The sequence below is a fragment of the Hippichthys cyanospilos genome, chromosome 1, assembly GCF_059441005.1.
Source record: "Hippichthys cyanospilos isolate Australia breed blue-spotted pipefish chromosome 1, RoL_Hcya_1.0, whole genome shotgun sequence".
Taxonomy (NCBI): Eukaryota; Metazoa; Chordata; class Actinopteri; order Syngnathiformes; family Syngnathidae; genus Hippichthys; species Hippichthys cyanospilos.
The window spans coordinates 5595336-5622500 of NC_142369.1; the positions used below are offsets into that span (position 1 = coordinate 5595336).

At 39.1% G+C, this 27165-nt stretch overlaps 4 protein-coding genes across 7 annotated transcripts in view; all 4 read left to right on the forward strand.

Annotated features, from left to right (window-relative positions):
• Positions 1–9426, forward strand: part of kirrel1a (kirre like nephrin family adhesion molecule 1a) — a 36229-nt gene extending 26803 nt beyond the window's left edge. Inside the window, exons 12-15 of one of the 2 annotated variants that reach the window (XM_088421897.1) lie at positions 2104–2211; positions 2471–2598; positions 2779–2892; positions 4970–9426. In XM_088421897.1, the coding sequence (XP_088278023.1) occupies positions 2104–2211; positions 2471–2598; positions 2779–2892; positions 4970–5635 (1016 nt within the window). In that variant the 3' untranslated portion in view covers positions 5636–9426. The remainder of the gene's footprint in view (positions 1–2103; positions 2212–2470; positions 2599–2778; positions 2893–4969) is intronic. The other variant, XM_088421905.1, reaches the window with a different exon arrangement.
• Positions 9427–10268: 842 nt separating this feature from the next.
• Positions 10269–16649, forward strand: ndufs2 (NADH:ubiquinone oxidoreductase core subunit S2). Its single transcript, XM_088432320.1, has 14 exons — positions 10269–10421; positions 10721–10824; positions 10900–11090; positions 11154–11274; positions 12043–12155; positions 12225–12299; positions 12371–12448; positions 12521–12606; positions 14190–14309; positions 14375–14504; positions 14580–14675; positions 15235–15318; positions 16339–16396; positions 16469–16649. Exons 1-14 carry the CDS (start codon positions 10306–10308, stop codon positions 16504–16506), a joined length of 1410 nt encoding a protein of 469 aa, XP_088288446.1. The 5' UTR covers positions 10269–10305; the 3' UTR covers positions 16507–16649.
• Positions 16650–16691: 42 nt separating this feature from the next.
• Positions 16692–19506, forward strand: fcer1g (Fc epsilon receptor IgFc epsilon receptor Ig). The gene is made up of 5 exons (XM_088432321.1): positions 16692–16836; positions 17193–17284; positions 18409–18444; positions 18529–18552; positions 18627–19506. The coding sequence occupies exons 1-5, from the start codon at positions 16770–16772 to the stop codon at positions 18678–18680; spliced, it is 273 nt and encodes a 90-aa protein (XP_088288447.1). The 5' UTR covers positions 16692–16769; the 3' UTR covers positions 18681–19506.
• A 546-nt stretch (positions 19507–20052) lies between these two features.
• Positions 20053–27165, forward strand: part of nectin4a (nectin cell adhesion molecule 4a) — a 15513-nt gene continuing 8400 nt past the window's right edge. The window contains exons 1-5 of one of the 3 annotated variants that reach the window (XM_088415303.1): positions 20053–20355; positions 23608–23787; positions 24123–24290; positions 25551–25832; positions 25902–26019. In XM_088415303.1, coding sequence (XP_088271429.1) covers positions 20301–20355; positions 23608–23787; positions 24123–24290; positions 25551–25832; positions 25902–26019 — 803 coding nt within the window. In that variant the 5' untranslated portion in view covers positions 20053–20300. The remainder of the gene's footprint in view (positions 20356–23607; positions 23788–24122; positions 24291–25550; positions 25833–25901; positions 26020–27165) is intronic. The other 2 variants (XM_088415295.1, XM_088415312.1) reach the window with 2 other exon arrangements.

Genomic DNA, 27165 nt, shown 5'->3' on the forward strand with positions numbered 1-27165 from the left:
CTCCCAATGGGAGATCTAACATTTCACATCTTGAATTTTCCCATTTCACATTAATGAGATTGAACTATTTCATTTCACCTCATAGATCATTCCCATCATAGGGTTGGGGTTGGGTGAGGGTTTAGGGTTAGGTTTAGTATTATAACATAGTGTTGCCAAAACACAACACCATGAAGCGCACTGGCACACGGGATTAGTGAGGCCTTGATTTAAAATTTTGGATATGTATAAATACACACATATTTCTTAACACATCCATATTCTGAGACTAAATACATAAATCCACGCGCACGCACACAAAAATGATTTACATCTGCACCTACGATAGTAAATAAATACAGTAGTTAATGTATAAATAGATATTAATTTATAAATAGATATGGATACATGATAAAGTCTCATAACTATATATTACCATATTCTATATTATGTAAGGGTTAGGGATTAGAGTTTGAGGGTTAGGGTTAGTGGTTAGGTTGAGTTAAGGTTAGAGTTAGGAGTTTAGGTTCGTGGTTAGGGTTAGATAGGGTTAGGGTTACTGTTAGGGTTAATGTTAGGTTTTTGGGTTAGGGTTAGGTTTAGTATAAAAACATAGTGTTGCCATAACACAACACCGTGAAGTGCACTGGCACACGGAATGAGTGAAATCTTCATTTAAAATTTTGGATATGTATAAATACATATATATTTTCTTTACATATTCATATTCTGAAAATAAATACATGCATTCACACACACACACACACACAAAATAATTTACATCTGCACTTAAGATAATAAATAAATAAATACATTAATTAATGTATTAGTAGATATAGATAAAAGATAAGTTCTCATAGCTCTATCTACTTATTTAGCTCTATTTATTTATCATATTCTATATAAATCATTACGTAATGGGGATCTAGTCCTCTGCTACAAGCCTCTCTTGAAAGAATAAAAAATAAAATAAAAATATATATAAATAAAGAATTGTGGAGTCTAAAAGCAAAGACAGGCAGGAAAAGAAAAAAAAAGGGGGAACAAAAACGTTGATTTAAGAAGGAAGATATATCAATAGGTCTATTGTGGTATGAGCCTTAGTTAATAGACGAGAAAATCTTAAGTGCTATATTGGGGTTAGCAAAAGTGCTACAAAATTCATTAAATTATCCTATTCAAACCATTCCAACTTGTGTTTTTTCAGATTATTTTCACAGATTCAAGCCATTCAAACATTCCACATGATTCCATCATTCAACACCTCAACCTTCAGCTGTTTCACCTTCACACGCAATTCCTTCAGAAATTGCACATTTTCTAGTTAAATTAATGTAATATTTAGATTTAAATATGCAGTCAACATTTACAAAATAGTGCCAAGTATCACAGGTTCTAATATACTGCGTGCAATTTTGATATGTGGAATTCTCAGAACTGATCTCAGTATTTCTCTAGCGCATCGGTTTTTTGAGCTAGGATCCATATCGTCTTAAAAGTAAAGTAAATAACAACAATATGAGATAATTACGAGCTTTGTAACTTTAAAAATAACGCTGAAAGATAAAGAGAACTTCAAAGGGAATCCTGCAGTTACCAAGTTAAGAGAAAAACTTGCACAAATGTTCATTCCTGCTGTGCTACCTTTTCATTTGGATCTTGGTATTACTGACCAATTAGGAGCTGCACACGCCTCTCACCACACAGACTTAAGCGTAACTGCCTGTTTCATAGTCTTATCTGTTTACAAATGTCGCACCACCATTCGTTTTCAAATACCTGTTGTTTGTCAGGCTAACTGTTAGCATGGCCGCTAGTGTTTTTGCAATTGCTCAGCAAGCCGTTTTTTTTTTTTCATTTTATTCAGAGGATAAAGTATATATGCCTGTGAGTACTTTTATATTGTCTGTATACATGTGTTGCTCCACTATTGGTGTTCAAATACTCTTTGCTTTTGATCAGTAAATATTAATGCTAACCACTAGCATATCAACGGTGTTTTGCAGTATTTGTTAGCATACAGCTGAGCCGACGTTATTAAGGCAAAGCCACGTTGTTTTGTAATGGAGCCGCTATTAAACTTCTCGCCGTTTCCTGACTCAACCGAACTTAATGTTTTTTCAGAGGAGGTCCCAGTGGGGCTAATCGCTGGATGGACGCTGGCCTTCATCGTCCCCTTGTTCATCTTCCTATTGATCTTCGTACTTCTCTTCTACCGGCAGCGCAAAGGCAGTGAGTGGCGCCGTCAGCCCGCACTACCACAACATATGCCCGTTTCGTCAGCGTTAAACAAACTGTGATGAAAACCTCAAATCCTTGGCTTTGCTAAATCTAATTCATACAGAAACCTGTAGCGTCCACCTGTGCAACACGGCAATAATAATTTTGTTTATTCAGTACAAATAAACAGCCTCTGCTGTGTTGCACTTGCCAAAACACATTGCGCAATACGCGTGTGTGTATGTGAGACCTTGGCACGTTGTGCTTCCAGGTCGGCGAGGGGTCACGCTGGGAAAGCCGGACATTAAGGTGGAAACCATCAACAAGGAGAGCCACAGCTTGGAGGAAGACTCTGGCAGCGTGTCTACAGCCTCACGCATGGTCAAGGCAATGTACTCGGTGAGCTGCGCACGTGTGTGTGTCAGTGTGAGTGTGTGTGAGAGTAACCTGCCGTCCCCATAAGTTCTCCTTTATTAACACCTTGAATTCCATTTTCTTCTTTTGTGTCGCATTCGCTTGCATCCTTCCCTCACTTCCTGGTCTCCTTTTTTGGTTTGGTTCACCTCTGTGACCGTTTAGTTTCTCCCCTCTGTGTCCTTCTCTCCCTCCAATCAGCCCTTTAAGGACGACATCGAGCTCAAGTCGGACCTCCGCAGCGACACCCTGGACACCCGCCAGGAGTATGACCTGAAGGTGAGCACCTACCCCGTGTCTTTATTTTACACCCATGCCCGGCGCAAATTGTCACGAAGCGTAAAAGGGATTATAAAGGCAAGGCAAGCCGGCGTGCATATTTTCTGCCTTTTGACCCCGCCGGCTTGGACCGAGGTAATGAATCTACTTGATTTACATGGGGCTGTCAAAACGCTGCCCCGCGCACTGCCAAGCCTCTCACATGACGAGTCGGATCATTTTAAAGGAATGCATGCAGACATGAATCCACCCTGGGAGGTAGTTAGATCACCCCGACAACAGACAGCCCCCCCCCCACGCGCTGCCTAGAGCACCAGGGCTGTGAAACAATGGCTATGCGTCTGGTTACATGGGGGATGATGAGATGGAAGATTCGTGTCAGGAATAGTTGGGCAAGGTTCCACTCTGATTCATGCACTAGAACCGGAGCAAGGCACTGAGCCAGGGGCGCTTCTAGGAGCAGAACTTTAAGGGTCCTCAGCCCTTGGACAGGGAAGATCAAATCCACTTTTTTTCCATATTTTAACACGATTTCTAAGACTTTCTTAGGATGCTTAAAGAAAACCATCAAATCATCATTTAATGTATACAACAAACGTACCGTAAATTCCTGAATATAAATGCATGTTTTCTCATGATTTAAGACCTGCGGTCTATTGTCCACCAGGGGACAATCCACCAGTCAAGCAAACATGTGGATCTGTAAATGTGTCAATTTATGGAACAACAATTAAAAATAAAATCTTAAAACTGGTTTTGTATAAAAGACGCACCACATTATAAGGCGTATAGAAAAGAAGCTACAGTACTGGCTGAGGTTGCGTTATGCATCCACTAGAGGGAGCCGCACCAAAGGGAATGTCGACAAAACATTAGGATAAATCAGTCAACCCTTTCAATCAGAATTTAAGAATAAAGATGACTTGTGGAAAATATTAAGTGTGGGGGGGAAAATACCTCTTGATTACATTACAAACAAAAACTCTTTAGGTCAATGCCAAGACCAATCAAGTGTTTAAAATAATATAATTATTAAATATTAAATCAAATATTTTAATCAAATTGCAACCAAACAACTTAGAATATATCTGGTTCTGTTGATTAAAAAGAGTTTCTGGATTTATTTGTTAAAACTGTGCTTTCTTGCTCAAAAACTTGTGCTTTTTGTGCCTTGTCCCCAAATAAATCGCTTCAAAATTGTTAAAACGTTAAAATTTCAAACAGTGTTATAAAAAAATATTGTAAAAATGACATTTATAACTGAAATGTAGAGAAAATAATTGAAGTATCTACATGGCGATTAAGTTATTTTATGTTTTTGTCCCACAAAAACTCATGGTTCATGCACTGGATAAGGCGCATCTGATTATAAGGCACGCTGTCAGCTTTTGAGAAAATTCAAGGCTTTTAGGTGCGGATAATAGTGTGGAAAATATGGTATATATTCATTAATATAAGGTATGGACATTTTATTATTAATAGAACTGAAGGATGGTTTGTCCTCTTTAGAGGGCAGCGTATCTCTGTCATTAAAATAGATTTTGACTGAGAAGTGTCATCCCTCTGTAATAAAACTGATTTCCAGTCACAACACTCACAACGCTTATACTATTGTAAATGATTACTATGAAGTATAAATAACACGTATTAAAACACACAAAACACACTTTTACTGATCTTTCAGCACGGAGTATGAACATGTCACTTCAAGAGCTTCTGTGGCCGACAGTCACAAATTAGCATCATAGCGAATACTTGTCTACCTCCTCATGTTAGCAACACATGTATGCAGCGCAGAAATGGCACGGGATTATCTTTGCATCTTAGGTGCCCAGAAAATGATTTGGGGTCTCATTCAACCGTAAACCAGAGAAACTAATGTTTGCAAAATGTTCTTAAATATCTGTTGGTGATGTATCAGTTGGCAGTGGAGGAATAAGGGCCATTTTTGTTGGATACTTACAGATACTCACACTACCACCGCATATCATTGTAAGGCGATTAGTTATTCGGCGCACATTTTCGCGTCCGATATGTTATATGCGTCTTTATTTTCTCGGTGCGTGTGTTTTCCCAGGATCCCACCAACGGCTACTACAACGTCCGAGCTTCCACACTTGACGAAGGCCGTCCCGCCTCCCGCTCCACCATGCACTACTCCGACTACCGCTCCCCCACCGGTACCCCCGGGGGGGCGGCATCCATCAGCGGTAGCAGCGCGGGAGGCTCGGGGGCCACGGCCAGCGGCGGGGCCCCCGTCCCGCCCGGCCCCCTCACCTCCCCGGGCCGCCCCCAGGCCTGCTACGACCCGCGTCCCCCTTCCAGACTGTCCCACATCAGCTACGCGCAGTTCAATACGTTCACCCGCGGCGGGCAGAGCCAGCCGGCGCCCAGCAACCCGCCCCCCGCCGCCGGCGACTTCCCCGGCGACTGCGGCCTGCTGGACTCCACCGCCCAGCTGCCGTACGACAACTACGGGTACCCGTCGCACTACCAGACCTACCGGATGGGCTTCGCCCCGTCCAGCCTGGCCCCGCTGGAGGCCGGCCCCTCGTACGAGATGTACGGGGTGGGATCGGGGGTGACCGGCCCGGGAGTGGGCGTAGGCCCGGCGGCCGCCGCGCCCTCAGGCTCAGACGCAGGACTGGGCAAATACGGCAGCTCCACTCGCTTCTCCTACACGTCGCAACACTCCGACTATTCCCACAGCCGACACACGCAGAGGATGCAGACTCACGTGTGAGACGGAGCCGGCGTCTTAGACCTAGCGGTGCAGCTAAAACCAACACACGCTTATTTACACGCACACACCAACACGCCCCAGTGAAGAAATACGCCACGCGCACAGTTAGAGAGGAGCGTGCCGGAAAACGGAAACGAAAATGCGGGCGGCCGCGCACCGGCCGACGGGAGCGAGTCACAATCACGAGCGGGACGACGAGGAAGCGGAGAATTTCAAGACGTTTTGGATTTGGGATGCCGGGAGGCGTTTTCCAGCCATTTTTTTTCCACCAAGCAGCACACCTCAAAGGCAAGACCAACTGCGGCGGGTTGAGTGGACACTTGCCAAGAAAGAAGAACGGGCCAGAATTGTAAACCCTGGCGGAGGCGCCGATTGATCAATGGCTCATATGGTACATGTGATTGGGAGAAACCTCAACATGTGGCAGTCCATTTATGACCGCGGATGTATATATGATTGGACGAATAATACCCGCCGTTGGGAAATGTGAAGCCACCGGCAGCCATCTTACATTGCCACTCCATAAGCCTGTCTAACTTTGATTACATCGATTCCGTTTTTTTTTTCTTTTTTTTATATTTTGTTTTAGTTCATTCATATTAAAAAAAATACACATTTTTGAGAATTCTGAATGAAATGGAGCAGTAAGTGGACGATTCTTGTTTTATCTGCTACGAAATGTATACTTGACCTTTGTACGTCACAATTCACAATACTGAGATGATATACTCGAAGTGGTGGATGCAAACCATGAAATTTGTTCCTTGAAAAGTACTCATAACGCCATACAGGGATCCCAATCTATAACATGAACTGATAACAGAATTTTTTTAAAATTTTGAATAAGTCAGTAACAGTGGCAACGTAAATGGCTGCCCTATGGCTTCAGACAAGAGGGACCTATTGCACTCCATTCATATATATGTCCAGGTATGTGGCTGCCATTTTTTTTTCAACTTTTCCCAACATGCTTTTTTAGTAGGGATGGTCGACGCCACTTTTTTTTTCCTGACAAATATTCAATCTCAAGTGCCCCGATACCAAGTACCGCCACCAGGAGGCGTGTCACATTTACAAAAAATTCCTATAAACAATCGATAGTATCTTTGTTGGGTTTTTTATTCCACTTATTTTAGTAAAGGTTAACCAAGAATAAATGAAGAAATGCTTTTGAAGTTTAATGATTAAGTTGAGCATAGACACATTCATCCAATATATTTTTCTTTCTTATTTATATTTTTGTTTGTTAGCTGGCTCAACTAAGGTTGTTTTCCAACCGATCTCATCAATACTTACATAATAATCCAAATTCTCGCTATCAATTCTGACGCTCAAAACGAATATTTGGTACTAGTCGACAATCTGTGGAAGTTCTTGGTGGGCGTAGCTAATTTTCCAAGAACCAATAGCAAACGAACAATCAAATGGTACAAAAAGAACGCCGTGGACAATAGCTGATAGCCGAGCGCATCAGCTAGCATTAGCGCTAATGACTGCTAACGCGGTCCTTAATAAATCCATGCAAACCAACAAGACAGCTAGCGAAGCAGCATGGAAATCAACACACAAATGACTATGAGAATTTTTTTTCTTTTTCCGACCTGATAAATTATCGATTATTCAAATGGTTGCGCGAGCTAATGACAAGCAAGACTTTTAATCAGATTTAGTGCTGTGCTAATCCATGAGTATCAATAGAATCAATACTAAAGTCAATATCGGTGTCGATAACGAAAATTTGCATCGGTTCTTAACATTTATTTACTTATTTTGGTTTTTGGGACTCTCGCGCAAATACTTTTCACCAGATGCGCATGGGACACATTTGCCAGCCTGCTATGCCGCAGCTACAATCATTTTATTTTCAGTATTAATATTATTTTGGAGAGCAATTCTTGCATATTTTTGCATATTCTTGCATACAATTCTTGCATATTTTAAAATCTGGTCTCAAGTTTAACCCGAGCTCATATGCCTCCCCATATTTATTATATTCATGCTACTGTAATTGTAGAATTTTAACAAGTAATTGGCATGGTTAATAATTCCCAAAAGACATTCTTCTGGGAGAAAAAATTAAGTATTTAACGGCCTCATAAAAAAATTAAATAAATAAATTTCTTGATTGAAAAAACACAAATAGATAACAATACTTGTTTTTTTTTGTTTGTTTTTTTACAAAATATCAAGAATTGCATTTTTTTTATAAACTTGAATAATCTAATGTCTTTCTTCCCCTTATTTTTTTCCTGAGCAAAACCCCTTCAAATCTTTGAAAACTCACCAAACTCGTGTTCAAAGCATTTGCATCTTGTGTGGAAGCCCAATTTAAAATGCACACCCCACCCCTAAAGAAGTCTCAAAGTGTTCTTTTAATATGCCAAACATATGTATGCCAGGTATAAAAAGGTTTAATGATTTGACGTTCACTTCCTTACAATATCCAAAATTTAAGACATTCTAAAGTTTAAGTGATTCAGTGGACATTAAAGGTTTAATAGAACACATCATTTTAAATGTCGTAGTTTTTTAAGTAACCTAAAAGTACTTGGTGCCCGGGTAATGATGGATTCCAAAATTTCAAGTATCGCACAGCTCTAATCATTTTTGCTTTATGTATCAGCGACTGCTATCGGCGTCCTCAAGGAGTACCCGATACCTTCAAATAACCCCGGTATCAGATACCCGGTATCAATACTCGCCCATCCCTACTTCTCAGCTAAGGGAAAAGTAGTTGTTCGTGAGAAGGTCATGATCCTTTTTGCACTGCATCAACAGTATTCATGCTTGGACGTCTCTCATCTATATCTGTCGTCGTTTTAATTTGCACACCTCGACCAGAGCTTTGTATTCTATTTTTTAACATTACAGAATTATTTTTGTCAATGTCAAACATGAAATGATGTGTATGTATGGACCAAACGTTGGAGGACCCGTGCCATCAAAAAGGGGAAACCTGTGTATAAAGGAAACCTAGTGCCAAGTCTTCATATTGTTCTTCACCGTAGACCATGTACAGTAGATGCAGTAGAAGCTCCTTCTATTGGTGACTGTTGCTTTACAAACCGGGTGAGGGACCTTGGATCAGACTTTTTCCTCAGCTTGGGCCTTTTTTCCCCCCCTCCCCTGAGCTCTAAACTAAAAGACTGGTGCGGACGGCGATTTAAAAAAAAAAAAAAAAGTGGGGTTTAGAACTGAGTGGCCTTATCGGGAGAACTTTATCCGTTCTCGTCGTCTGCCTGCCAAAAGGGCCGGAAGAGAATGTGTCTGGAGAGGCTCCGTGAAGGCTGTCTACAATATTGACATATAGTAGTGAGTGTGTCTGTGTGTGTGAGTGTGTGAGCGAAAAGTCAGGATGGAGCGTGTGGGCATTGGCACACACATCAATTTGTACAGCGTGTTTGTATAGACGTGTGAATGGATACGCGCATACTCCAAACGTCTGACTCATGTGTGCGTGGGACTGTTGTATGCACGTCCATATGTATACAATACGTGTGTGTGTGTATGTGAGTGTGTGTTTCAATATATGTCTGTATCATTTCTCTCACCATCTAGTACTTTTATACCTCTGGTAGGACTGTATCCTGTATTATTGTGTCTCTTTGAATTTAGAAAACCCCAATGTTTATGTTATTGTACTGTTCCGTAGCGGAAAAAAAACTGTTTCAAATATGTTATCGGACTTTTTTTTTTTTTTATTATTTCTCTACCTTCAATATTTTTTAAAAATGTATGTAATTATTTTTCCACAGTATTACATCAATAAAAGCACTGTTTTTTTAATAAAATTTTTAGTTTGACTCTTAGTATCACAGTGGTTGCCCAAATTATTGTTTTACTTTTACTAATTAAACACTGTAGAAATTAGTCGGTCATTAAAAGAATTATATATTCATATATAATGTAGTTATTTTTTTTTAATGACTGCTACATCAGTGCTTTGGATTAAACGAGCTGAGGCAAATAAGTGATTCTTTACAGTTTTTACGCCATCTAACCTCAAACTTTTGAAAATATTTTTTTCTTAAAAATATCACTGCATGGCATGTTAAATGTAATTCCATGATATGACACTAACCGCTAAAACGTGGATGGTGGGCTGCAAATGTACCATTGGTTAAAAAACACTGCTCAAAAGCTTACATTAAATTTAAAAATATATTTAAACAGTTGCATAAATGCATAAATCCTTTAGACGTAACTTATTTAAATATTTCAGGAAATGTATAACATTCTGTAAATTCGCACAAAAAAATGTCAAATTAAGCTATACAATTTCTTTGACCTGAAATAATCATATGCCATTTTCCATTACCTTTCAATCACTTCAAAACTTTATTTAAAATTAAGATCACCAAATTAAACTCAAATTAAGATCAAATTAAGATATTATGATCACCAACATTTATTTTCGAAAATAAATTGAAAATAAATAATATTTCACAGGTAAATCACACAACAAAAAATGAGAACCACTTGAGATTCATATTTATTTATTTTTTTTTATCGTAAATTACTGAAACTTAAATCGCATGGACAGGCCAGATTCCATATTGTAGTAATAAATATTACCTTTTAGTGGCACTAGCGTGCGTTACTTCGTCTCAGACGAACAACAAAGAAGACAGTCGCTGACGTCACCACGCCGATCTGGTTAGACAACCAAGATGGCGGCCACAATGTTGAGGTCGCTTTCCAAACTAGGACGTCCTTCAACAAAACTAATCTTAAATCCAATAAATGGTAATATCGGCAACCCCTGCTGCGCTGTTTTCCAAAGCAGGTAAGTCGGTGCAAGGCTTAAATGCCACAGCAAACGCGGTTTCATGCTGCTTTTGTTCGCGTTGCAAATATTGACGCACCATCCGAACGCTAACGTTAGCAAAACCCCAAAATATGTATTTTTCGATGTAAAATATTTTTAGATTCTTGTGACAACATAACAGCACCAGTGCATTCAGATAACTCCGATAAAAATATCATGGTTAGGATTCTCTTATCGTTTGTTACAGCCAGGAAAACGCCCAATACAAATACGTATAGCATTTTCTGCAAGGTAATGATTATTCCCTCGGATACTAGGAAGAAGCAGTGGCAGCCAGATGTGGAATGGACTGAACAATACGCCGGCGCAGTCATGTACCCCACTGAGCTTAATAAGAATTGGAAGCCACCCCCATGGAACGGTAGCATCTTCAGCCTCTGAAATGTCAAATTCATTCACTGCCTAATTCCACGCCGTCGCCCATTTGTTCTGCCAGACAAAGATCCCCCGGCAGAGAAGGACGTGTCCAACCTGACCATCAACTTCGGGCCGCAGCATCCGGCCGCTCACGGGGTGCTGCGTCTGGTGATGGAGCTCAGTGGGGAGTCTGTTAAAAAATGCGATCCCCATATTGGCCTGCTTCACCGCGGCACAGAGAAACTCATCGAGTACAAGACTTACCTGCAGGTATGACTCGAGAGACGTCGAAACATAAATGATTTCCGGTAAAAGCACCTGTCTTCCTTCCAGGCTCTACCCTACTTTGACCGGTTGGACTATGTTTCCATGATGTGCAACGAGGAGGCGTACTCGCTGGCTGTGGAAAGGCTGCTCAACATTAGGGCGCCACCGCGTGCAGAGTGGATCAGAGGTAACGCATTATCTTTCTATCCACATCCTATCTTCAACAGACCGATCATGCCTACATGTTTAGCACTAAAATATTGATAGAAATACTTCCATCGCCTATTCTTCTGTCTTCCTTTGTTTATTTAATACAATCACACACTCACCTATCTATCTATCTATCTATCTATCTATCTATCTATCTATCTATCTATCTATCTATCTATCTGTCTGTCTGTCTGTCTGTCTGTCTGTCTGTCTGTCTGTCTCTATCAAGATCGAGTATTAACAGGCTGTTAAATCTATCTATCTATCTATCTATCTATCTATCTATCTATCTATCTATCTATCTATCTATCTATCTATCTATAATTTACACAAGATCTTATTTAATTTATACATAATTTTACATTTTTAAAACTCTTCTCGAGCACAGCCTTTGATGCACATTCTGATTCATAGATTTTTCCATAAATTGACATTCCCTGTGGATTGTCAAACAAAACAAAACAAAAAAGCCTGCAGATAAGCCACTCTAAGCCGCAGGGCTCAAGTCATGAGTAAAAAGTTGCAGCTCATCGTCTGAAAAGCGCAGTAGTTATCATTTATTTATTCATTGTTATAGTGAAACACAGTATTAAAGAAATGGATACGTGATATGTTGGAAACATATACGCATATTGCATCACTTTGTATTGCAAATATATCAATATCATCCCCGAGCTCTAAAACTGACCCTTTGATTTCAACGCAAATTTTCCAACGCAATAACTCATCTGTTATGAAATTGTAGTTCTGTACGGAGAGATGACTCGCATCCTGAACCACATCATGGCCATCACCACTCACGCACTTGACATCGGCGCCATGACGCCGTTCTTCTGGATGTTCGAGGAGAGAGAGAAGGTGAAGGACGTATGAGAAAAGACAAGTTGACATTATGACACATTTGACATTCCGACTTCTCTCTCGCAGATGTTCGAGTTCTACGAACGGGTTTCCGGAGCCAGAATGCACGCCGCCTACATCCGACCCGGCGGCGTTCATCAGGTAATCACATGTAAATCAAAGCGGGATCGTTGCCAGAGTGCTGATTGGCCGACGCTTGCGGCGCGTCCCAGGATCTTCCTTTAGGCCTGATGGACGATATCTACCAATGGTGCAAGAACTTCTCCATTCGCATCGACGAGGTGGAGGAGGTACGTTCATGCGTCTCGGAGAATTCGTGAGATCGGCGGCAGTCCTGAGACGTTTGCTGTCCCACTTTGCAGATGTTGACTAATAATCGTATCTGGAAGAATCGCACTGTGGACATCGGCGTGGTGACTGCGGAGGAAGCACTCAACTATGGCTTCAGGTTATCACGGAAATATGGCGTTGTTTTTTGTTTGTTTGTTTGTTTTACAGCCATGTATTCTTAAAAAAAAACACACGTAGGGAATCCAACTAAAGATTTTTGAATGATCGGCTAATTTGGTAATCCATTATATTCCTGGTTTTAGTTTTTATATATATCATTTTTTTCAAGTGTTCGGCTAAATAAGGTCTAAAAATAGCTGGTACTAAATGAATTCAAGTACTCGTTTACTTCAGTATCTTAAGTAATTAATTACTCTAGCGCTTTGGTACAGATTGCTTTAGTCTTATTACTTCTACTAATTGGTTACATTAGTATTTAGTAGGAGACATTTTTAGATCCTTAAACGCTTGAAGAAATATATCACTACCTAGGATTCAGAGTCTGGTCTTGTGTAACGCAAAACATACAATTTTTATTGTACCTTTCACATTAAAAGAGTAAAAAAGAAAACTAATGAAAAAAATTATCAACCAAAAAAATGAAAAATACACAAAAGAAACACAAACATGTTAAGTTTAAGAGCAAAAAAACGCATATAATAAAAGTTATAAAACTTAAAATAAATGAATAAAAGATAATGCAAATAAAAAGTCACAAATGAAAAAAACCTAAACAAAAGACATTTATAACTAACAAAAATATAAACAAAAACATGATAAGAACAGTAAAAGACAAAGAAAAAATGGTGAAAATTTGTAATAAATGCAAAAAACAAATGACAAACCAAGAAATGCAAAACATGGATGAAACAAATGTATGTAAAACATGTAAAGGTACAAAAACATTTAAAAATACACAATAAAAACATGAAAAAATGAAAGTATAATAAGAAAACCAATCGAGAAAAAAATAGTAAAAAATAAAAAATATGATCAAAAAACAAATTTGTATTTTTAAAAGTACAATAAATAAATACAAATGTACAATAAAAGCAAAGTGAAAGAAAAAACATACTAAAAGATTTCAAACAAAAGCATGTATAACATAATAATAATAATAATAATAATAAAGGGTACAACAAATGAAAGAAAAAAACAAATGAAAATTGTAATAAATGCAAAAAAAACAAATGACAAACCAAAAAATGAATGAATGAACGTGTGTTAAAAAAGCATGCATGGAAAAAATGTAAAAGTACACAAACATTTAAAAAGTGACAATGAAATCAGATGAAGAAATGAAAGCGTAATAAATAAGAAAACAAATAGAAACAAATAAGCATAATAACCAAAAAATATGAGCAAAGGACATAAACCTTTTAATGAAAAGTACAATAAATAAAAAAACTGTACAGTAAAACAAAAAAATTCTAATAAATGATGTAAAATAAAGAAAAAAGTGAAAACCGTATGTAATATCAAAAACATTAAAAAAAAAAGTGTAAAGGTAAAATGAATGACAACAATAAATGTAAAACAATAAACAGACATAAGTTCAAGTAAATGTAAAAATCGACAAAAAACGAAACGAAAACAATTTTGATAAATGATCATGCAAAATAGTCATAAAAATACGCCAAGCTTTGCTTTATGATTTCACATAAACACAGCTGAATTTTCACGCCGCGGTTCCTCCCCCAGCGGCGTGATGCTCCGAGGTTCCGGCATCAAGTGGGACCTGCGCAAGTCGCAGCCGTACGACAAGTACGACGAGGTGGAATTCGACGTTCCCATCGGGAGCAACGGCGACTGCTACGACCGGTATGTGGGGCTCGGGGCGCCCCCCGCCCCCTCCCCTCGCCTCGCCTCAACCCGGCCTCGCGCAGCTACCTGTGTCGGGTGGAGGAGATGAGGCAGTCGCTGCGGATCATGCACCAGGCCCTCAACAAGATGCCCGAGGGCGAGATCAAGGTGGACGACGCCAAGGTGGCCCCGCCCAAGAGGTCCGAGATGAAGGTGAGCGTAAAGATGGCGGCGGGTGGGCGGGGCTGGGCCGCGGCCGCCGCGCTGACACCCGCCCCCTTTGGCCAGATGTCCATGGAGTCCTTGATCCATCACTTCAAGCTTTACACCGAGGGCTACCAGGTCCCCCCGGGGGCCACGTACACGGCGGTGGAGGCCCCCAAGGTGAGGATGCTTGACAATAAAGCGAACTTTGAACTTTTTGAACTTTTTCAAGCAATCAATTACTTAGGTAATCAAGTGTAAAAGTAAGCGATAACTTTGAGTACTCGAGTAAACGATTCCTTTAGGTGACTAAGTATGAAAGTAATTAGGGAAGTGGGTGCCAACTTAATTGATTATTTTAGGTCAAATTGATTACTTTAGGCATTAAATATGAAAGTAAGCGATAACTTTAGGTAATTGAGTGCCAATATAATCAATTATTTTATGTAATTGATTTAAGTTATTGATTACTTTTGGTAATTATGTATAAAAGTTAATTAAGCGCGCTAGTAATAAATTCCTATAGGTGATTAAGTAGGAAAGTAACTGATAACTTTAGGTAATTCAGTGCCAATGTGGTTGATTATTTTAGCTAAAATAAGTCCTCAAATAATTGATTACCTTAAGTAATTAAATATGAAAGTAAGTTCAGTTCTTCACGAAGCTTCACGCCACCATTACTAATGTGAAGTTATGATGCGAAAACGCTTACCCGCGTTTGTTTGCGTGTCGCCCCCAGGGAGAGTTTGGTGTTTATTTGGTGTCGGACGGTTCCAGCAGACCCTACCGCTGCAAGATCAAAGCGCCCGGATTCGCACACCTGGTAGGAAATATTTAAAAATGCAGCGCTTCGTCCTCAAGGCGACGCCCACTTGACAAAGCACCGACTGGGCTGTTTTTATTTATACGCTGCCTTCTCCTTCCTTCCTTCCTTCCTTGTGTTCCATTAAATAAGTTGGTCAAAGTTGCTTAAGAAATCCACTGCCAGGTTTTTTTTTATTTATTTATTTTTTCTTCATTTTGATATTTTCAAGACCCACAGGATATTTATATCAATGATTGTATTTACTATTACTATAGTAAATTATAGTTATATATATATATATATATATATATATATATATATATATATATATATATATATATATATTATTTTGATAGTATAATTATAGTTTAAAAAAAGAATATATATATATATCAATTAAAAAAAATATATGTGAATAATAAAAAAAAAAATATATATATATATATATATATAAATGTGAAAATATATCTGTAAATAATAAAAATAATAATAAAAAATATATATATGTATATAAAAAAAAAATATATATATATATATATATATATATATATATATATATATATGTATATAAAATATATATATATATATATTTTTATATATATGTATATAAAAAAAATATATATATAAATATATACAAAAAAAAAATATATATATATATATATATATATATATATATATAACACACAGTATAGCTTCACTTCCTGTGCAATTGCGAAAGAAGTAGTGTAATTATGTAAGTAAATACAATTATTAAAATAAATATCTTGTGGGTTTGGACCTGACAGAGACACTGTCCCTTTAAGTATAAAAGTAATCTTACTGTATTATTAAGTACCTAAAGCAATCATTAAATGTAGTACTCAAAGAATTAAATGATTTAGTGCAAGTCGTTTTCTTTCAACGCTCCTTTAGCCAAATATTGAAAACAAATTAGGACTTTAAAAATAGAATGTAAAAATACATCTTGGGGAGTGAAAACTGAAAAAAAGAACTTTTTAAGCATAATATTTACCATTGTGATTCTTTTCACTCATTTAGGCCGGTCTGGACAAAATGGCCCAAGGACACATGCTAGCAGATGTAGTGGCCATTATCGGTAGGTGACATCATCAACGCGAGCGTCCTTCAACCCAGGCTGCCAAGGTCACAAAATTTCGTCTTTCCACAGGCACGCAGGACATCGTCTTTGGGGAGGTGGACCGCTAAGCACCCACCCGATATTATGTCAAATCAATAAATATTTTATGCTTAGAATCAAAAAGAGAACAGTTTTTTTTTTTTTTCTGGAGTGAAAAACAAGGTGGTTTTGACTTTGCTGTGGTTTGGCCTTGAAAAAAGGAGGGAGTGGCCTGAGCAGATCTGGACTTGGCTCACACCGCAACTTCCCCCTCTCGTCTCACTTTGTTCGTCGTTCTTCAGAAACGCAGAAAATCAATTGGGTCACCCCTTGCGGCCCACTCGGTAGAATCATGACCCGGGGGCGCAGGACCCTGTTACTGTCGGCCGTTCCTTTGTGGATGAGCATCGGGCAAGCAGGTGAGTCGCGGATACTTTTTGGCAAAACCAGCGTTTTGTTTCTGTTCCATTTTCTAGCCTATGAAAGGAGAAGCGGACGCTCGTAGGCTTTTTTTCGCTGAACCGAAATTTAAGAAGTCAATAGACGACAGGCTTAGCAAACGAGACCTTCATTTCAAAGCAAACGGATGAAAGTAGGAAACCGCTCAAGATGTATTCTCAAATCCAAAATGTCACCACAGTCATCTGAGTTTGATTCATTCCCTTTCGATTTGGACCAAAAATGGACACTTCATTAGGTACACCTGCATAATGAATGCAGGCCGAAATATTCATATATTTCACTGTGATAAGATTTTTTTTTCTTCTCTTTGTAGCCGCTCTAGCAGACCCCGAGATCTGTTATGTGCTGGATGGTATTCTGTTTTTGTATGGCATCATCTTGACCGCGCTCTACTGTAGACTCAAGGTTGGTATCTTTCATCTTCACCCATTTACTGCCTGTCAAAATTCATCCCTGATATGACAGCCTTAAAGGGGAAGTCAACCCTGAAATTTTTTATACAATAATATATTCCAAGCAGCCCCACTACAGTTGTCTAAAAACATTCTGAGTCACCCCTGGGGGGGATTTTGACCCATTTCGAGCTATTCGGTGTTTTTGATGTGTGGTATCAAAGGAAAAGCATACAAAAAAAAACACTGAGAGGCTGAAATATTGCATAGATTGTCAAAACGTGACAACTTTTAATATGCCCCGCCCCTTCTGAATGTTTGCAAACAAGAGGTCGAGAGGTACACTCTTAGGTGTCAAATTTAGCCCATGTCAGGCTCATTTACTGCCATTCAAAATTGGAAATAATGTCCATTTTGTTTATATTGAAAACCCAATGTTTTATCAAACAATTCCCCCAATTTTTCCATTAATCCTTTCAAGGTCAAGGACAACCGCCGAACATGGTCCAATGGAGATTTCTGTGTTGACCGCCAGCGGACAATTTATGACATTTGCAAGCCTTTCAATGTTTTAGATGATTGGCTTAGCCTGGACTCCCATAATGCAAGTTTTCAAAACTAATAATACTCTAATTATGACATAATAAATCATTCCATTTCAATTTCATAAATACACAGCGGTTACTTTTGCTATTATCAAATTTTTGTACATAAGGGGTCTTAACATCCTCCTCCCCAAAAGAACAAATATGTACATATGTTGAAAGTAGATATATACTTATATTTGATGATGTTATGACCCTTTCAAAAACAGCAGAAAAAAATTGGTAAAATTGCCACTCCCTGATTTGAATTAAAAATAACTGGATTTTGCAGATGAATACAGGACATATTCCAGATACACTGTTAGTCAGCTGTGTTTAGTTCAGTGGAGGCACAAAGAACACTTTTGCTTTGACTTCCCCTTTAAATAAAGTAGACATCACTTGTGCAGTGTCAGTGGATGTGGCTTCACTTCCTGTGCAATTGCGAAAGAAGCCTAAAGATAAAAAAAAAGTGTCAGTATTTACAAATAAAGGCAGAAGATGCAGTTTGATGCCTAAAACAAGTAAAAACAATCATTCTTGTGCACTACAGATTTCCACTGCAAAGAAGTCCACACAAACCAAGGAGGTAAAATGCAGGGCATATGTACAAGCTCATTTGTGCCATTTAACAATTTAACGTTGTTTTTTTATTCATTTTCTCTTATGATAGAGTGCTCAAGAAGGCATCTACACTGTAAGTTGTTGATATACTTTTCGTGAGTGGCACTGAGCGGAATTTCTAACTTGTGTATCGCTCGTTGTCTTCAGGGTTTGACTCCACATGCTCAGGACACATATGCCATAATTGAGACCAAGAAATGAAGGACAGAACAAATCACTGCTTTTAATTTTGTTGCCGTGCTTATTTCATGTGTAATGCAGATATGTGAAAGAAAGTAAGGAATGTTGTGTTTTCTAACAGTTGTTTTTGATTGAGCAGACTAATAAAGAAAAAAAAAAGCTTCGGTTTTAGGGGCTCCTACTGTTGTGCACGCTTTGGCCACTTGGGGGCAGTATCATCAGACGTGCATCACCGTCGTTTACTGTATACGAAGATTGAGGTCAGTTTCTTCTTATTTGGCTTAAACGATCATATGATTTTCCCGGAGCCATCTTGCAGCCCAATGCTAGGGGTCGATTGTGGTCAATTCAACTACTTTTTGTGTTGTCTTTGGAAAAAACACAAAAAATACCACAAAAAATTGTCACGTGGCCGATGGGCGTTAGACACGAGTGGAAAAGGTGTGAAACTCCACAGATTCCCCAGTGACCTGAGAAGAAAGAAAATTTGGGCTGAAAAAACACATCCCCAAGATGATTGGAAACAAAATCACTGCTCTTATTTTTGCCATGTCAGTTTATTGTCCTTTATTCTCTTTGTCAGTAACGACAACATGAAGGACACAAATACAGTCACAAGACTAAATTCAAATTGGATGGATATACAGTTGGCCAAATGTTTAGACATTGAACATTGTGTGTGGTGTCCCACAGGGGTCAATGCTAGGACCATTGTTATTTAACAGGTATTTTATAAAATCCTTGAAATGTGTCCCAATTTAACCAACGAATGACGTGATGGAAAGATAATTTTCATCTGTATATATATATATATATATATATATATATATATATATATATATAGTTGAAATCCACTCCTAATTGAAGCCCGCGTCTTGTAGGAGTGCTTTTTTTTGTCATAGTGGAGGATATAAAGCAGACAAGCGGCTGAGAGATCGTGAAAGACAAAAACTTGGGGATCCTTTTCTGTTTTGTAATAAAGTGGAATTTGAAGCGTAAACTCCTTCTTAATCATGTTTGGTCAGCTACTTGCTTCGCTAGACGTGCGCCTACTCGTGGGGCAACTGCGGCTCACCGTGATCCCAACTACGTACAGCCAAGACATGGAAAGACAAAGCGTAACAGTATAGATGCTGTATAAGGTTTAATAATTTTATATTCATGTAAATAAGTGTACTGCAGTAATATTTATCTTCAGTATGTAAAGTATAGCTTTTACATTTTAAAAAACACCGTAAAAAACACAGGATCACTATATATAAATATATTGACCAAAAGGTGGCAGATTTGCTTTTTGTTTTGTTTTTTGTCTGCCGCAGGACTTGTCTTGTCTGCAGCCTCTGGCGAGAACAAGTAAAGACTTTAGCATAAAAAAAAAAAAACTGTCACCCGTCCGCCGCCAAACCGGAAAGTTGACTTGGGAGGGAGGTGGAAATGTGCAGGTAATGCAAACAGGTGTAGCCCTGACAGGTGAGCCGTTTTCCTCTCACCATGTGTGTGATGAACCACCACAGAAAACCGACAGAATCTCGGGACTTTGGCTTACTTCACTATTCAGGACTTTAACATACCAGTAGACTGTGTTGAACACTTTGGGCTGATGATTTTTTGGGTTCGAGTGGTGCAGCAACCGTTGGGAGGATGACATCCTGGCTCAGAGGACTCTTGCGGTGTCTCCTGGTTCCATGGATCTCTGGTAAGATTTTTGCTCTGTCAAAGCATCTATGCGTCCTCTTACTCCTGGCCATTGACCATAGCTTTTATCATTAATATTATATTATAATATAATGTCAACAGAAAGTCTCTTCAAAACCACTCGAGTGGCCCTGCCTTTCAAAATAGGCCAAAAAAAGCAACAGTTGGCGTGTTGTTGCCTGTCGTATCAGGAAAAACTGGTTGCTGTTGATCTTGGTTTTATAGTGTAGAAACAATTTACGAAGCGACATCGTACATAACAGTCATTGCGTGTGTGCTGTGTACGTCTCTATTTTTCAGTATTTCCTGGGACAAACACAATCAAATTCAGGCATTGTTTGGTCACAAAAACATTTTTGAACATCACAATTTTACAGTTTTGTTTTTTTTGCGCTCCCCAAAATATAGAAATATACAAATGTTTTAGCTTGCGGTCTGCATCGAGGAAAATCTATTCGTAAAGGGCCAATGCGTAAGATTTAGAGCGTTTTTCATTACGGACAGCAGGAGGTGCTGCACTTACCATTGTCCGTAGCGATAACAGACATGGCCACCTCTGGAGGGGTGCCACCCCCCATGTAATTTACCATTATATTTAAAACATATCGTTGGTCGTTGAGAACACATTTATTAGCAAGTTCTTGAAATTTATAATCCAGTGGTCCCCAACCGCCGGTCCACGGACCGGTACCGGCCCGTGGATCAACTGATACCGGGCCACGTGGGCTGCACCCGAAATAATGTTTTGGAGATGATTTAGTTTCACAGTTCATACGTTTGCGCTTGATCTTAGTTTTTTTGGCGCCGCCTCTGGCCGCTGTTGATATTACATACATAGTGAGAAAGATGATGTGGTTTTTAGAGCAGCCAACCCCCCTGGTCCACAATATAAATCTAAGGCGTTGACCAGTCCGTGAGGATCAAAAGGTTGGGGACCACTGTTATAATCATTTAATTTATTCCTTTTGAATAAAATACGGTCTAAATCGTACACATTGTCCCTTTAAGTTGCCCAGACCAATAACATCATGTTGTACTATATATTTATATAATTAAAAAAAAAAAAACAACTTCAGATGTATTATTCTTTTTATAATACTGTCCAAATCGTACAAGGACAATTTTCACTATTAATAAATCAACAATCGCCTTAATATTAATCGTAAACATTTATTTATTGAATAAAAATTCAGCTCATTTTTATACTTTGCATTACGAAAGCATCTCATGGGCCATTGATGGGATAGTAGCTTCCGGCCTAAAAGAGTTCAAAAGGAAATCCAGTGTTGCAGTGACCACGACAACTGTTCTGGAAAAACAAATCTGTCACTTCCTTTTGCTTATTTTTGTGTGGGCAGGAGGAATGACCTACAAAAAAAGGTTGATTTCTGTAGATTTAAAATTAGGTAATAGACCAATAATCGTCCCGGCCTTAATTATTATGTCACCACCGTATGGGGTGTAGATCAGCAAAAGCCAACCTTTCAATAATTATGTTAAATGGTTTTTTTTTCGGCCAAGTACTTCAACCAAAGCAATATTTGGATTAAAAAACAAAAAAACAAACCAAAAAACAGAACAGCTGTTTAATACATGAAACTTTAGAAAGACATTTGTTGCGTTATCTCTAAACGTATATTATCCAGCAACTCCAGAAGATATTGTGCAACATCATCTGATTTATTTCCGGCTCCTCTTCCGGAACATTGCATCACGGACGACAATGTGCCGCTGCAAAAAACTCTAAAGGCATACGACACTTTGCAAAAGGGTGTGTAGAACCTAATTTATTTAATTTCTCCAGGTTCCAATTTATTTACTTTTAATTGAAGAAGAAAGATATCCTATTCCAGGCAACAAACAAAAATTGGCTCTCACAAATCCCCCAAAGTGACTTCACATACCATCAAGGGTACACCATACCCCATTTAGCATTTATACATCTATACATCGACACAATAGACAATGAGGCAATGTGTCACACACGAGAGCCCGAGACTCATCGGGGGTGATACGGGAAAATAATGAATCACTGGCCCACGCCTGACGCATCCTGCGCCGTTCTCACTGCGCCGCGTTGTGAATCATTGCCTTTGTTTGTGTGACGAAACAGTTGCAGCCATCACCTGAAAATGCGATACTCATACCACGTAAATACAAGTATCATCAACACGGATACTTTTAAACAGTACCTTAAATGGGTAAAAAAAAAAAAAAAAAAATATATATATATATATATATATATATATATATATATATATATATATATATTATATACACACACACACATATTGGTGCATCTTTGTGACAAGTCACTTTATAGCATCCCTGATTGGCTCATAGCCAGGAAATGCAAGATAGAAGTTTTTTACTTCCCAAAGTTTTTTTTACAACAATGTATTTGAGACCTAGCAGGCATGCATAGTATACAAAATCTGCAGATGAATCTCTTATTTTCAGGTTATATACCATAATTTTACAAGTCCGGCTGACTCAAAGGGATAGTGTGTAAGATTTACAGCATTTTTCATCACGGACAGCAGGAAGTGCTGTAGATGCTGCATTTAGCATTGTGCGTAGCTACAGTGTAACAAACATGGCCGTCTCCGGAGAAATGCCACCCCCCCGCCATGTAATATCATTTCATATTAACTAGACCTATGATTATATTTAAAACATACTGTTGGTCATTAAGAACTCTTTTTAAAATTTACAATAATTTAATTTATTCCTTTTTAGTGAAAAACGCTCGAAATCTTACACACTGTCTCTTTAAGAATAGATTTTTTTTGACCGGTGAACAAAAATGAGTTTGGCAAGTCAGGGAAGGATGCTCTATTTTACAATGACGGAGAAATCAACAGGTTTTATTTAAAAAAAATAAATAAATAAATAATTACCATAATTTAATTAATACATAACCCCGCAATAGAAAAAGTTATGGACATAACTGAAAAGAGTGAATCCGCAATAACTGTCATTTACTGAATGTGTGGTTAATTCCGGCCTTGCCGTGTCCAGACACGATGCGCTACGACAGGTTGTCTGGCGTAACTTGTCGGGCGACATATCTTCACTTATGCTGATAACGCAACAACGCGCTGGTCTCCGTCTCCTTGTTCAACACAGCTACCCTTGTTCTGAACAGGCCTGTGTGCAAAAATATTGGGACATATTCCATATTTGCCCCATGAATCCATATTAAGCATCGCCGGCAATCGGAGTCTTCATTTCATTGCGTCTTTCGTCGCAGGAGAATTTGTCCAGCGGCCCCCGGGTGACTCCGTTTACTCCCTGGCCGAAAGGGAGACCATCCTACCCTGTCATTTCCAGCCTGAGAAAATGCAGTCTGTGGTTCAAGTCACATGGAACAAGGAGACCCCGGATGGCTGGGATCAGATCATCACAGCTCACCACAACGACGGCCAGACTGGTACTTACATGTAGTTAAAATCAAATAACCGAATGAACATAAAGTACATGTTTTATTTCCATATAACCCCATGACACGTTCTATTCATTTGTATTCACCGTAGTGGACATTCGTTTTTGGTCCATATGTTTTGACTCATTTGAGCTACCTTACCTAGTCCCATGATGTCTCACGCGTTTGGGTTTGATGCATATAACTTTGCTGTCTAGCTGGGATAAAATGGAGACAACAGTGGACACAAATGAACAAGCTGGGTTATACAATACACCGGGTTATGCGGTGTACCTTGCATTCTCAAAATTAGGGTACAAATCAATGTGATTCATTGTTTACAGCTTTTGGAGCGTGGTCTGGCCAGGTGCGATTCAACAGCAGCAATCCCACCACGGATTCGTCGTTGGTGCTTCTCAGTACAGATGTTTCGCATGAGGGGCGCTACATATGTCACATCAACTCCTATCCAAACGGAAACTTTGACCAAGTAGTGAATCTCATGGTCTGGAGTGAGTTTTTCTTTTTTTTTTTTGCAATACTAAATACGGTAGTGTATGTGTGCCCTGCGATAGGCCGGCAACGAGTTCAGGGTGTCCTGCGCCCACTGCGCCAAGACAGCTTAGAATAGGCACCGGCACACCTGCGACACTAGTGAGGATAAGCAACTAAGAAAATGGATGGATGTAAGATAGGCAACAGAGGATTCAAAATTAATTGAGTGATCATAAAATCACTTGGCAGATATTTTAAATGACCCTTTATTTCAAATTTTGAGAAAAAAAAATGGATGTAAGTCAGAATGCTTAGAATGCATGTTCGTGGCGTCCCACAGGGTTCAATGCTGGAGCCATTTTTATTCAACATGTAGCTGTGGTGTCAAAGTTGTTTTAGCGCAGGGGCTTTATAGAAGAAAACCTATTCTCAGGCAGGCAGGACAAGTAAAATCACGCTACATAAACTTAAACACAATTAGCGGCAATTACATGTAGATCTTTGCTATGTATACCGGCCTGGTGCCGATTCGTGGCAAAAAGTGGGGGTCAACTGTAAGTATATTTGGAAAAGCCCAAAAAATAAATACCGTCTTTTCCGCACTATAAGGCGCACCTAAAAACCTAATTTTTTTTTTTTCAAAGGCTGATGGTGCGCCTTATAATCGGGTGCGCCTTATTTACGGATCAATATTGAGATTGGGATTCGTAGATGGGGAATGAAGTTGAACAATGTTGGTCATATTGACATTGAGTTATTATGCTATTGAGAGTTTACAGTTTGAGTTATTTGAGTTATTATTGTTATTACTTTGAGTATTACTATATTGTGATTGAAAAAGTTTATTCATTGAGGGTGCGCCTTATAATCCGGTGCGCTTTATAGTGCGGAAAATACGGTAAATAAAAACAAAGATAAATGAAGCAAAGTAACTTCAGTTTTAGTCTTTTATATATCCCAAATAGGATTTTTTTCTGAAATTGCAATAAATAAATGGAAGTTTTCGATTCTAATTTTTTCCTCTATTCTTTCCTTGAAATTCATCCATTTTGCAAATGGCACCAGCATGCCGCTTCCTGGTGGTAATTTGCAGTCATTTATGTCCAGGTTGACCTGGTTTGATGGAAATAACGTAGCTCAACCCTAAATATAACCGAGATCACGATATTACCTCGATACAGGCGCATCCAAAGACGCATAAAGAAACATTGTTCTGAAAGCAAGATTCTAACTGCTGCGCAACTCCAAAGATATTTGACATCACGTTTGTCCTCCAGCCGTCCCAATCTCCTCCGTGGAACCTGTGATTCTGGTGGAGGGACAGTCCTATCGTCAGGCGGCGTCGTGCCGCTCTTTGGCCCGCCCGCCGCCGCAATTGACGTGGGACACGGATTTGCCCGGTCAGTCCATCAACCGTTCATGGGCGAACGGGGCCATCACCACCCACTTCTCCCTGCACCCGCTGAGGAAACTGAACGGGAAGAAGCTGGATTGTCTGGTGTGGCATCCCACTCTGACGGCGGGCCCGCGCAGGCACCAAAACAAGCTGGTGGTACACTGTGAGTGGGATCGAAATCTGACTGCCGCTTGTGAATTTTTCTCATCCGGTCGGAACGTTTTCCTCTCAGTTCCTCCCGATTCCGAGGTGTCGGGCTACAACAGGGACTGGTATGTAGGCCTGGAGCGTGCGGCCCTGACGTGCGTGAGTGGAGGAAATCCCAAACCGCAGCATTTTGCCTGGGCCAGGTACAGTCAGACCTGCCGAAATAATTCTTGCCTCTTGACTAAGCGTCTGGGCCGTTACTTTTCCAGTAATTCCGAGCACCTCAATATCTACGTTGGCAATATCGTTGCGTTAAAGTCATTGAGTCATCACGTTTGCCCAATTTAGAGGATTAAATTCAGTCATCAGGGTGTGGCAGATGCCGTTTGCTTGATGAGAAAAACAACGCATCACCACAAGTCAGGGGTGGCAACTTGTTTTCATGATGAAATGTTGGGAATGTTTAGCTTAGTCAAGTCAAATTTGTTTATATAATCCATAACCACCACAACGTTTCCAATGGGGAAAAAAAAATATCGCAGAGAACCGCACAAATTCACAACGGTATCCTCAGAACAGGCAGAAGGGTCGGGAAAAACACAAAATCCCATCAGGAGAAAAATAAGAAACCTTGAGAAGGGACCACAGTTGGGAGGAGCTCACTTTTCAGGCTTAAACACTAAATGTGTTATTTTCCACAAACATGTTGCAAAGTGGAATCATTTAATTATTATGTTGGAGTAACTGATTCCTAAAACCCACTGATTTTAAATGCAATTTTATTTTTGGAGGAATGAAAATGTTTCAAAAAGACAAGGGCCATAAATGATACTGCACAATTAATCTAATTTAATCGCAATCACGATATTGGCTGCTATGATTGATTAAGCTGATCCTCGGCGATGTTAACATTTAAACAGTCAAACACTTTTTTTTTTTTATTACAAGTCAAATCAAACATTTTGCCCTTTTACCACCAGGAGGCAATGTTTCTCACATATTTGCATGACAAAAGTATCAATTTTTCTCACCCTAATTTATCGTTTACCAGTGTGAAACGGCATTGTGTTTCTCACAATATATAGAGTGCTAGCTGTCAATTGAGACCTATTTGGAAAAATCCGTTTGGAATAAAAAAAAAAAAAAAAAGAATAAATTGGGTTTGAAATGGCCCGAAATGACATTTTGACTGTCATTTGATTCAAATTTGTTTAAAAGTAAATAATGTGCTGGGTTCTAAGCAGGCTTTTTTTTTTTTTATTAGGTATTGTTTACTTTATTTATTTATTGTAGTTTATTAATATAATTTGAAAGTATTACACCCTGAAGCCTTGTTTATGTGCTGCTTG